Below are 13187 nucleotides of genomic sequence, written 5' to 3' on the forward strand. Positions count from 1 at the left end.
GAAAGCTGGCATGGCACCACCACAGTCACACCTTCGCTTGCAGGGTAAACACACCTTTGGATGTGTCACCTGGAGGAGCCTCCTGTCTCTGAGCAGACTGTCACCGGGGCAAGAAGCTTACACAGCTTTGACCTTCCTGGGTCTGACCTCAGAGCATTCAGCATCCCCTTCCACACCGTGCGCTTCCCACAGTGAGTCCACCTGAGCGGGACTCTGGGGGAGCCAGAGGGCCCTGCACCCCAACTCTGCAGTCAGATGTGACTCTCAGACAGTGTTGGAAAATGGAAGGTTTATCAGTCAACATGAACACAGCATAGAACAGAACTTGTTAGCACAGAAATCAGTGACTTTCAGCCAAATCCATCTTGGGGGGGCCCTGGGCCAGATGCCCTGGACACCCCCTCTTCCAGTCCCACATTGCAGACTACCCTGGACCCCACTGCCTGGCTTCCAAGATGCCCATTGCTCCTCCCCCGGCCTTTGTCCTGCTTTCCAGGCAAAGTGTCACCTGGTCGAATCCCCCTCCTGGGTCTCAGGTTACGAAGTTCACCACCCATCACCTACGTGCAGACCGCTGGGCAGCTTCACCTGCCCTGAGAGCCTCAGCAAAAGTCACACACCCAATTCCCACCACCTAGGCGTTGGTGCAGTGCACAGGGAAACTGAGGCACACACAGTATTAGTATAGGACAGTAAGACTCACATGCAACATAACAAAGTGGAAAAACACTTCACCACAGGATGTTTCTGGTATGACATGTGCTGTTTGTTCCTCACGCACACCTTGACTACTGGGTCACTGCTTCTAATTGTCAGCTGTCACAGGATTGCACTGACCCAACTGTTTACTGGAATTTCCCCTCCCACTCCTCCCACCTCCACGTGCGGCTGGGCTCTATATAACCCGCTCTGAGATGGGCAGGAGGATCAGGGTGAGGTTCAGCTCCACAGAGGCTGGGACCAATTGCTCTGACGACAGCGAAGGAACAAGGACTTGGGTAAGTTACAGGAGATTCCACCAGCCCAGAGAGAGCAGAGAACAGTGTCACATGGAGCTGGAACTGCAGGGTTTGTTTCTGGGAGGCAGCATGATCTAGGGGTTAGCGCAGGAGGGATTGGGGGTTGGGAGTCTGGACTCCTGAGTTCACGCTCCACCTCTCTGGGTTCAGGGGCTGATCTCAATTCGGGTTTGTGCAGCACCTGTCAAATGTGGGGACCCAGCTTGGTCAGAGTCTGAGACTCGGACACCTGGGTTCTAACCTGGCTCTGGGAGGGGAATGGGGATCAGTGGGCTGGAGGAGGGAGGCTATCTTGGTCGGGGTCTGTGCTGTGCCTGGCACAATAGCACAAGAATAGTAGGAGGAGCTCAGCGGGGGGCAGAACAGTGTGGGAGGGGATCATAAGAAGGGAGGAGCTTTGGGAACAGAATGAGGTGGGAGGGGGTTAGGCCCAGTAGGTGTCATGGAGGAGGCAGATTCCCACCCCGCCCTGTCTCCATCCCTCTCCCCACTGCAGTTCGATCCAGTGACAGACAGACACGGCCATGGCTCTGAGGGGACCTCGCCCAGCGCTCCTGCTGCCGCTCGCCCTGCTGGCCGCCTGCCTGGTCCTGGCCAGTGGGCAGCCCTGGATGGAGCCGAACTTCATTTTCCAGAGGAAGCATGTGGACTATCCAAAGACTCCCGCCCCGGACGCCAACGCCTACTGTAACAAGATGATGCTGCTTCGGGGACTGTATGGGAAGGCAGTCAACACCTTCATTCACGAGCCTGTCTCAAATATCAACAGAATCTGCAGGGATGATGGGATACCCAAAATAGGTGGCCTGCGCGAGAGCAAAGATGAATTCAGCATCACTCAGTGCATATTTAACCCTGACACACTGTCAATCTCTTACATCGGGGTAGTGAAGAAGCTGAAAATTATTGTTGGCTGCTGGAATGGTTACCCTGTGTACTACCTGGAGCAGCTCTAGGGCCCGGGGCTGGACCTGGAGGGGAGGCAGGAACCCTGCTGCTTCCTCTAACCCGGCTCTGTCCCTCCCACATCAACTACGGCACCCGGCTCCTCACCCACCTCTGAACACTGGTCAGATCATTTAGGTGTTTCCACCTCGAGTGCCCATTACACAGTATAGACGCCACCTCCCCACCCCCACCCTCTGCTGCCCCCTAATGTCCATTATACAGTATAGCCACCCCTCCCCCACTCCCACCCTCTGCTGCCCCCTAGTGCCCATTATACAGTATAGCTGCCCCTCACCTATCCTGTTTTCCCTGCTGACAGATAGTGGCCATCTAAAAAAACCAGTCTTAATTAAGAAATATCCACCGTTTTCACTCCTCTGGGGTTGTGTACTCAGTGTAATGATGGAAAATCCTCATATTCATTGAATGGTCTGGTATTTGTCATTCTTCTCTGCTTTTTTTTAACATGTCCCCTCTTTCTGCCATTCTCTGTGCTCCCTAAATCTTATTAAACCTGGTACCTGCAAAGCAATCTGTCTTGTCGTGTGACATTGGGGATGGATGGAACATAAATCCCCAGGTCCCAGAGCCCACTCCCCTCCAAGTGTCAGGGTTAGAACTCAGGAGTCCTCGCTCCCAGACACCCCACTTCCCTTCCAAAATTGATATTGATACAGGAGATATAACCTTCATCCTTCAGGGCCTGAGCCAGTCACTAACTGAGGAAGGTCAGGAAGAAACTTTGCCTTTGAGCAAGTTTTTCCATTATTCTTCTTTTGAAGGCTTTCCTTCTTTTCGAGCAGCAGGGACTGGCTGATGTCAGAGGCTGAGCTGGAGGGACCCTGGTCAGTGTCGCTGCCAGAATCATTGCTGACAGCTGAGTCAGTCCAGCTCTGATTCCTCAACAAGTCATTGTCAAAATTCATATCATTTAGGGTATGAACCAGACTCCTCAGATGAGAAACACACCCATAGACTAACAGAGGAAGAAGTAGTAGCTGGTGTTCCTAACAGGGAAGCTGAACAGTTTAAGATGTCATGGGTTCAAATCCCACCAATGCCAAAACCTCTTAGCCACTGACAGAACATGACGTGATGAGCACAAAGGATAAATGTGGAGTTTGAGAGGAAGCTGTGGTCCATGAAGCAGGACTTGAATTCACCCTGACCAGGCCTGGCTCTAGGCCTTTTGCCGCTCCAAGCAAAAAAAATTTTAGCTGCCCCCACCCCAGCCTCACTCTCCACCTGCACCCCCTGCCGCCTCAGCTCTGGTCCTCCCCCCACCCGCACCCTGGGCTCTCACACACACACACACACACACACACACACACACACACACACACACACACACACACACACACACACACACACACACACACACACACTCCCTGCCACCCCAGCTCTGGGCTCTCCCCCCACACACCCCATGCTGCCCCAGCTCTGAGCTCCCCCTTTCCTCCCCCACCAGTGCCCCCCTACCCACACACCCCCTGCCGCCCCAGTGCTGGGCTCTCCCCCCTGCACCTGCACCCTCCTTCCACCCCAGCCCTGGGTCTCTGGTAACTCGCTCCCAGGGCAGGTCATTCAGCAGGAATTTTGGATGTGCACAGAACACAGACAGGACTGGTTCCCATATGGTTACAGAGCTGCAGTAAAGTGGAACAATTTTTAGCTTGTGTGACTGGAGGATATCTGGATGCATATTATAAGACTGTCCTCCATAAATGAGGAAAAGTTGAGGTGCCTTTATTATTCTTTTGTTCCACTCTATGTTTCTATGGGGAATTTGCCAATGCAATATCACAGTCTTCTTTTTAAACAAATAAAACTAAAAAAAAAAAAAAAGCAATGGCTGTTGAAAATAGAAATTCGAGTCCTAAAAACCACTGGGAAGCATTTCTTGCTCAATTTTATCCTACTTTTTCTACAGCAAATTCCAGTGGATCAGTATATTTGATTTGGGAGAAATGAAGTAACAGCTGCCGAGATTGAGCTTGAGCACTCCTGAATTTTGAGGTGTTCAAATCTGGAAGGCATGTGCTAGATTCCCTTTCTGAATATTAGCTAAATCTGGAAAGGAAAAGTCAATTTCTGCTTCCATGGCTCAGAGTGGAAATCCTCCTACGTGTCTGGTACTATATCTAAAGCTGCCCAGGTCCAGTAGAGCCTCTCCTCCCTTAGTTTTCATTTTAAATTCTAGTGGGATCCACATACCTCCCTTGCTAGGTTTCAGATAGAGAGGGGCACTGTCCATTGAGTCCACCCAATTCCTTCTTTGGGGGCTGCAAGGGGAGGTCACACCAGTATCCCTAATCCAGTCTTGGGATGTCTTCTGAAGGGGATATCTGGGCCAAAGCCTTCTACTCCATGGGCACACTTGTTCCCCATTCACAGGGCCACCCCGCTCTAGCAGTGAGCTCTCCATTCACAGCAAGCTGCAGCATGTGCTTTCAGCTACCATACTCCCTCCCCCTCCCTTTCCTGTTGATAGCAGCCAAGGGAATGCTGGGAAATGTAGTTCTTTCCCTGCTCCAGGGCTGGCTCTATAGGCAGGGAGCTAACCAAGGAACTACAGCTCCCAGGACCCCCTGTTGGTTCTCAGCTCCTGGGCTGGATCCCTGTGGGCTGCCGCCCCTGCAAATGGGCCGCCCCAAGCACCTGCTTGCTTTGCTGGTGCCTAGAGCCGCCCCAACCCTGACTCCTGTTGCTCCTTGACACCCCATCCTGAACCCCCTGTAGGCTTCTCCAACGTACTCCAGCTATGACACCCCCAAATTGACCTTCCTTCCTGGACTTTCTCAATCACTCTGCCCCTGGGCTGTTACACCCAGCTCTCTGCCTCCAGCCTCTTCCTAAATGCTATCTGCAATATTGTTCTTCTTTGCAAAACTCCTGCATTCATTAGGGATTTAAACCCAGACCCTAACACGCTGGGTCTAAGAGCCACATGCCTAGACCAATGAGTCTGGTAGCTGGGGCTCTCCTCCCTGATGCAGAACTCTGCAGTTAGGCATCCCTGGCTCACTGCCATCTCCTTCCTCCTGGCAGAGTGCATCATGGGGTGTCTCTGCCTGGGGGTGATACTGAGGCTCAGAGAGCTTAGCCCAGTTCAGGGAAGTATTTTCACATTTACATGAGCAATAAGAATATCCTGAGTGACATTAACTACAATAAACAACACAGAAGAGATGTAATTCCTCCTGGCTTCAGACGTTAGGGATGGAAGGGTGAAGGGGGTGGGGATGTAGGTAGTGTTCTCATGGATCCCTCCAGTGGAAGGATGAAGTCACAGATTCCAAAGCCAGAGGGGACCATTGTGATCATCTAGACCAGGGGTGGACAATCTGTGGCTCTGGACCCACATGCGGCTCTTCAGAAATTAATATGCGGCTCCTTGTATAGGCACCGACTCCGGGGCTGGAGCTACAGGTGCCAACTTTCAGTGTGCCCAGGGGGTGCTCACTGCTCAACCCCTGGCTCTGCTCCCACTCCACCCCTTCCTGCCCCTTCCCCTAAGTCTAGGGTGACCAGGCAGCAAATGTGAAAAATCAGGATGGGGGTGGTGGGGGGGGTAATAGGAGCCTACATAAGAAAAAGACCTAAATATTGGGACTGTCCCTATAAAATCGGGACATCTGGTCACCCTACCAAAGCCTGCCATGCCTTCGCTCCTTCCCCTCCGAGCTTCCTGCATGCCACGAAACAGCTGATCGGGAGGTGTGGGGAGGGAGGGGGAGGAGCTGATCAGCAGGGCTGCCGGTGGGTGGGAGGCACTGGGAGCAGGGGAGCGAGTGGATGAGAGGCTGCTGATGTATTACTGTGGCTCTTTGGCAATGTACATTGGTAAATTCTGGCTCCTTCTCAGGCTCAGGTTCCCCCGCCCCTATCTAGACCAACAATCCACATGAAGGTGACACACTATGGACAACAAGTGATGCTAATTGTCACCATAAGGTGCTCTCTTTGCACTGAAGTCGGACCGGTTCACCCCCTGCTGGTGGGAATCCATCATTAGCTCCTCTGGGCAAACCACAGCTCAGGTGTCCTTCCGGGCTCCATGGCCCAAAAGCAGCTGGGAGCAGTGCTCAGACAGCAGACGGGGAGATTCCAACTTCTGCCCTCTGGGGGCAAGTTTTACTCAGAGAATCTGGAACTGGGGAAAGTCCTTGGGCCAGTTCCCTGGAGAAACATTAGCCATGCAGTTAATGAGTTAGTTAATTGGTTAGTCAGTTAATGACACCTTCCTTCAAGGCGTGTTCCACACTGTTACTGGATGGCTACTGTGGCCTTTGGTCCCTATTAGTGCTATGGTGGGTGAGATTACAGAACAATTGGGGCAGAAGTCTCCTGCTCAGGGCTTGGCCAAGGGTTGGGGGATAAAATCACCAGGGGCTGAAATGGACTTTTAATTCATTCATTTACTGACGACCCCCAAGGAAATGTGAACTCACAACTCCTGGGTTACAAGAGCAGGGCAATAACCCCTGAGACACACGGTCTTTGCCTGCTGGGCTCCCCTGGCCCAGCTCCCAGCGCAGCACTCGGCTTTGATGTGATTCCTGGGGGTGTCACGTGAGGTCTTTGCACTTCAAACTGATTCACAGGGCTCCCGGGGTGATGCTGGGGGAGGGTCTGTGGGCACTGGGAAGGGGGGTGAACTCCCCCCTGCCACTGACAGGATCCCTACCTGATGCCCCCCATTCCTCCAGCCTACACTCCCCACACCACACTCATCTCCCGCTGCTGATCTGGCCAAGGGCCTGGGATCCAGATTCTGTTCCCAGCCCTGGCACTGACCACACAAACTCCCTGGGCCCCAGAGTCTGCTGGGAGATGGAATCCCCAGCAGGTCACCCAGGGCAAAGAGACTCACCCTCTGGGTACCCCCTCGCAGTTGGGTGCAGCATTGCAGGGCTTCTCTCCACTCCAGCCCTGCTCATCAACCAGCCAAACTTCTGGGGGCTCCTTGGCAGCTGTGACCTGCTCCTCCAGCCAGGTTGCTCTCGGCTCTCACCCCTTTCAGGGTAATCCAGAGTCAAGCCCAAACCACAGGATGGATGGATAGGTGGGGGATGAGTATGGTGAGAAGACGGATCTGTCTGGGGTTGGATGGATAGGTAGGGGGGTGGGTACGGTGACAGACAGATCTGTCTGGGTTGGATGGATAGGTAGGGGGTGGGTACGGTGACAGGTGGATGTGTCTGGGGTTGGATGGATAGGTAGGGGGGTGGGTACGGTGACAGACGGATCTGTCTGGGGTTGGATGGATAGATAGGGGGGTGGGTACAGTGACAGATCTAGGTGTCTGGGTTGGATGGATAGGTAGGGGGTGGGTACGGTGACAGGTGGATGTGTCTGGGGTTGGATGGATAGGTAGGGGGGTGGGTACAGTGACAGATGGATCTGTCTGGGGTTGGATGGATAGGTAGGGGGTGGGTACAGTGACAGACGGATCTGTCTGGGGTTGGATGGATAGGTATGGGGGTGGGTACGGTGACAGACGGATCTGTCTGCGTTGGATGGATAGGTAGGGGGGTGGGTACAGTGACAGATGGATCTGTCTGGGGTTGGATGGATAGGTAGGGGGTGGGTACGGTGACAGGTGGATGTGTCTGGGGTTGGATGGATAGGTAGGGGGTGGGTACGGTGACAGATGGATGTGTCTGGGTTGGATGGATAGGTAGGGGGGTGGGTACGGTGACAGAGGGATGTGTCTGGGGTTGGATGGATAGGTAGGGGGTGGGTACGGTGACAGGTGGATGTGTCTGGGGTTGGATGGATAGGTAGGGGGTGGGTACGGTGACAGATGGATCTGTCTGAGGTTGGATGGATAGGTACAGGGCCGGCTCTACAGTTTTCGCCGCCCCAAGCAGCGCGCCGAATTGCCGCCCTGGGGGGGCAGTCCGTGTGCCCTTAGGGCGGCAGGCGCGTTTCCGCGGCGGCGGCAATTCGGCGGCAGCTTCTATGTTTAGCTGAAGCCGCCCTGGACAGCTAAACATAGAAGCCGCCGCCGAATTGCCGCCGCGGCGGAAACGCACCTGCCGCCCTAAGAGCACACAGACTGCCCCCCCCCGCCCCGCTCGCGGCAGCAATTCGGCGTGCTGCTTGGGGGAAAAACAAGGGGGGCTGCCGCCCCTTGCAGAATGCCGCCCCAAGCACCAGCTTGGAATGCTGGTGCCTGGAGCCGGCCCTGGATAGGTAGGAGGTGGGTACGGTGACAGACGGATCTGTCTGGGTTTGGATGGCTAGGTATGGGGGTGGGTACAGTGACAGATGGATCTGTCTGGGTTGGATGGATAGGTAGGGGGGTGGGTACAGTGACAGATGGATGTGTCTGGGGTTGAATGGATAGGTAGGAGGGTGAGTACAGTGACAGACGGATCTGTCTGGGGTTGGATGGATAGGTAGGGGGGTGGGTACAGTGACAGATGGATGTGTCTGGGGTTGAATGGATAGGTAGGAGGGTGGGTACGGTGACAGATGGATCTGTCTGGGTTGGATGGATAGGTAGGGGGGTGAGTACAGTGACAGACGGATCTGTCTGGGGTTGGATGGATAGGTAGGGGGGTGGTTATGGTGACAGATGGATCTGTCTGGGTTTGGATGGATAGGTAGGGGGTTGGGTACGGTGACAGATGGATCTGTCTGGGGTTGGATGGATAGGTAGGGGGGTGGTTATGGTGACAGATGGATCTGTCTGGGTTTGGATGGATAGGTAGGGGGTTGGGTACGGTGACAGATGGATCTGTCTGGGGTTGGATGGATAGGTAGGGGGGTGGGTACAGTGACAGATGGATCTGTCTGGGTTTGGATGGATAGGTAGGGGGGTGGGTACGGTGACAGATGGATGTGTCTGGGATTGGATGGATAGGTAGGGGGGTGGGTGACAGATGGATCTGTCTGGGGTTGGATGGATAGGTAGGGGGTTGGGTATGGTGACAGATGGATGTGTCTGGGGATGGATAGACAGACATTTATGCTGTGATTCCACTGTCATGAAGGGACCTTTTTCTTATTGCCTGGGTGATGCTGAGCTCCCGTCCCTGCATGTGCAAATAGCCAAGGTATCGTTAGCTGCTGCTGCTAACAGCTCTGTGGCTGGGTAACAACATTGCTGGGAAGCCAGGCCCCGTCCCTTTGAGCAAGGAAGCTACTGACTTTCCATCTTGTGTATGGGCCCATGTTTGAGTGACTGGAAAAAGGCCAGTCCCCAGTGACCAGGACAGTGCCAGGTGTGAACAATGTCGGGAGTCCTGGTTCCTGCTGTTTGTCTGGGCTATGACTCATCCCTCTGTCCCTGAGCTAAAAATGGAACCCAGGAGTCCTGGATCCCAGACCTGCTTCTCTAATCCACCAGACGCTGCTCCCTTCCCACATGTGGGATAGGACCCAGGAATCTGGGCTCCTGGCCCCCTGCTCTGTCCTTCTAAACCGCCCTCCGCCCTCCTGAGTTTTGAGCTTTACGCAAATCTTTGTCTCTGTGCTGTGTTTCTTTGTGTCTGTGTGTGACTGTAACTGTGTGTGATAGTTGGTTGTGACAGCTGTGTGTGATAGCTGGGGTGTGGTAGCTGTGTGTTTTGTCCATGAGTGTCTGTCCATGGCACAATTATATTTGTGAGTTGTGCCTTAGAGCAATAGCCAACAGCCTTTCAGTACTGGCAGCAATCCCTGGACTTAAGAGACTCTCTCTCTCTCTCTCTTTCTTTCTCTCTCTCACACATGTACATAAATGCTATAGCTCAGTGGTTTGAGCATTGGCCTCCTAAACCCAGGGTTGTGAGTTCAATCCTTTAGGGGGCCATTTGGGGAACAGGGTTAACAATCTGGTGATTGGTCCTGCTTTGAGCAGAGGGTTGGACTAGCTGACCTCCTGAGGTCCCTTCCAACCCTAAAGTTCTATTATATCTGTGTGGAAGCAGGGCAAGAATTAATAAGGATTTGAAGGGGATTTTAATGCATGTCAGTCAGTTAGCAAGAGTCAGGCCATACTGTAACCCTAATGACGTGAGACTTGTAGAAGCAAGGATAGTGCGAGGCGAGAGGACAAGAACTGTGTACAAAGTTATTACGACCTTGCAACAGTCTAACCAAATATGCCGGCTTGCTTTTTTTAGGAGTGAGACAAATAAGATAGCAGAAAGGCTTATGTATAAACAAAATGTATTTGTTGCTTTTTACCGTCTGTATTATTGCTAGAAATTGTCTGTAACAAAGGTATAAAGCTTGCTGTAATTGTTTACCAGTTGAAAGACCTGTCCGGGACTGGGGTGACCCTGTGTCCTATGGCACTCTCTCCCTCCATTGTAATTATTGGAGAAATAATAAAGTATTTGATTTTGCTGCACCCAAACAAAAAGCGAGAACTGAGTTTTTCTCCGACAAACTCTGCTCCCTTCCCACATGTGGGATAGGACCCAGGAATCTGGGCTCCTGGCCCCCTGCTCTGCCCTTCTAAACCGCCCTCCTGAGTTTTGAGCTTTACACAAATCTTTGTCTCTGTGCTGTGTTTCTTTGTGTCTGTGTGTGACTGTAACTGTGTGTGATAGTTGGGTGTGACAGCTGTGTGTGATAGTTGGGGTGTGGTAGCTGTGTGTTTTGTCCATGAGTGTCTGTCCATGGCACAATTATACTTGTGAGTTGTGCCTTAGAGCAATAGCCAACAGCCTTTCAGTACTGGCAGCAATCCCCGGACTTAAGAGACACTCACACACACACAGCCTAAACACAGAAATGCTATAGCTCAGTGGTTTGAGCATTGGCCTGCTAAACCCAGGGTTGTGAGTTCAATCCTTTTGGGGAACAGGGGTAAAAATCTGGTGATTGGTCCTGCTTTGAGCAGAGGGTTGGACTAGCTGACCTCCTGAGGTCCCTTCCAACCCTAAAGTTCTATTATATCTGTCTATGCACACACCCTACAACATCCACCCTCACAGCTAAGGCCCTACATACTATCATCCAAACATGTGCACTGACATTGTACATACAGTCACATGCCAAACACACAGAGAACCCTGCCCATACCAGACACCTTATCCTCATGCACTCCACATACTCTAACATCACCTCAGACACTATCCAAACTTTAGTATCCTATACACACACCCTAGGGAATGCTGCAAATACAGACATGCAATGCGTAGCCCTCTGAGGCAGCTTGCTACATTATAGAGCTGATCCCTTTGTTTGTAGAGTTTTCTACTTTCTCTATCTTTGAGCCCGTAGATCCCCCACCCCACCTGGCTGCATTCAAGAATCTCAGGGTTGGAAGGGACCTGAGGAGGTCATCTAGTCCAACTCCCTGCTCAAAGCAGGACCAAACCCAACTAAATCATCCCAGGGCAGAGAGAAGCCACAACAGAACTGGAGCCGTCACTCAGAAGGAAAGCCTGTCCCCCTCTCTCTCTCTAGAATCCCCCCGGCAGACAAAGCCCAGACAGTTTTTACCTCCAGGTAGCTAGACAAAGTCAGCGCTGTACCCCCAGCTGTGCCCTCTGTCATCCAGTCAAATGGAGATACATAGCCGTGCCTTGCTCCCTGAGGATTTGCCATGGAAAGCGGGATGCTGATGCTGTGTGCGTTTGAGGACAGTGATTGTCTGTGTGTGTGTCTAGCAGCTCCCACCCCTTGTCACCCGGCCACATGCCCACGGCAAAACCAACCAGTCTTGTAGCCCAGCCCAGACTGGGGCGTTTGCCAGGGAAAGCCCTGGCTGGGAGCCCAGAGGAAATCATTGCAAAACATCCCCCTGTCCCTCTCTGACAGCTGATCCGGCTGACTGCAGCTTCCCTAGACAGTGTCAATATCTGCTCAGGTGAGTTATCTCCATATCAGCTGGCTCCATAGCTCAGGGGTTAAAGCCCTGGCCATGTAAACCAGGGCTCCTGAGGTTGTATTTCACTAGGGCTTGGCCTGTGACTCTGCCATGCTCAAAGCAAGTTTCATACAGGAGAATATCTCAGAATTAACCCGGGGGATCCCCCACCGCCTCCAGTTTATCTTCTCTCTAGACCTGCCGCAAGTGACTCAGTCTCTCTAGTTATTCTTTTTGCATGACCCTAATTTGAGTGCTGCATGTTGGCGCCACTGTCCTGCCTCCCCCCTCAGACTGACCCCCCACTGCTAGCAAGTGTAATGAGCTATTTGGGGGTGTACTCCATGGATCACAATGTCACAGCCAGGGGCAACACCCTGAGATCACTTTGGCAGGGTGTTAGGATAGAACATGTCTTCACCTTCTGGGGATCATGTGTGGAAATGGTGCCAGACGTGTGTGTGGAAATGGTACAAGGCATGTATGTGTGCACACGGGTGGAGGCCATGTGCCACCCACTGCTGGAGTGGATGCGTCCAGGGGTGTGGGTGTGGGTGTGAAAATTCCAAACCAGTTGGATCTCAGAAGCTGGGCCTGCATAAACACACGTACGTTCTGCAGCTGCCAGCAAGGAATTTTGTCCCCAACAGCAAATGCTTCTCTGACTTTACATGATTAAAATATGACCCCGTATACCATTATTCCTACCACTGTTATACAATTCCAACAAATCTTGTACAAAATATGTCATGGAAGGTATCAATGGAAAAGTTATGATTTGCGGAATATAATTACCCTATTTGAATGCATGTATCATTGTATCGGAAGTTATGAATATTGACTATATACCTGTATTTCAAATTGGTTTGCTCGTGGGGTGACACCCACAAGGTAGTTTACATCCAGTCTAGCCAGCACATTGTAGATGAACCATTCAAGGCAATGTCCCATTAAAAAAACAATAGGCCATAGAAGAAGCTTATCTCCACCTGATGGGCTTTCCTGTGCATGTTTTAGCCAGAATATGAGTAATGGCCTCTGCTATGACTCATTGAAGCATGCAAGGCCATGTGATCATAGGCGCCAACTCCGTGGGTGCTCCGGGCCTGGAGCACCCACAGGGAAAAATTGGTGGGTGCCCTGCACCCACCGGCAGCCAAGGTCCCCACCCTGCCCCCGCCCACCTCACCTCTGCCTCCCCCCGAGCATGCTGCATCCCTACTTCTCCTCCCAGTGCTTACCACTGCAAAACAGCTGTTTTGTGGTGTAACAAGCTCTGGTGGGGGAGGAGCGGGAACGCGGCACACTTAGGGGAGGAGAGGAAGAGGCAGGGCCCAGGCGGGGATTTGGGGAAAGGGTTGGAATGGGGATGCGGAAGGTGTAGGGCGGGGGTGGAGTTAGGGCAGGAG

At 52.6% G+C, this 13187-nt stretch overlaps 1 protein-coding gene across 1 annotated transcript; it reads left to right on the forward strand.

Annotated features, from left to right (window-relative positions):
* The first annotated feature begins 1520 nt into the window (after positions 1–1520).
* LOC120381191 (ribonuclease-like) lies at positions 1521–2041 on the forward strand. The gene has a single exon (XM_039499344.1). It carries the CDS (start codon positions 1544–1546, stop codon positions 1973–1975), a length of 432 nt encoding a protein of 143 aa, XP_039355278.1. The 5' UTR covers positions 1521–1543; the 3' UTR covers positions 1976–2041.
* Positions 2042–13187: the final 11146 nt, after the last annotated feature.

Source organism: Mauremys reevesii, linkage group 13 (assembly GCF_016161935.1).
Source record: "Mauremys reevesii isolate NIE-2019 linkage group 13, ASM1616193v1, whole genome shotgun sequence".
Lineage (NCBI taxonomy): Eukaryota > Metazoa > Chordata > Testudines > Geoemydidae > Mauremys > Mauremys reevesii.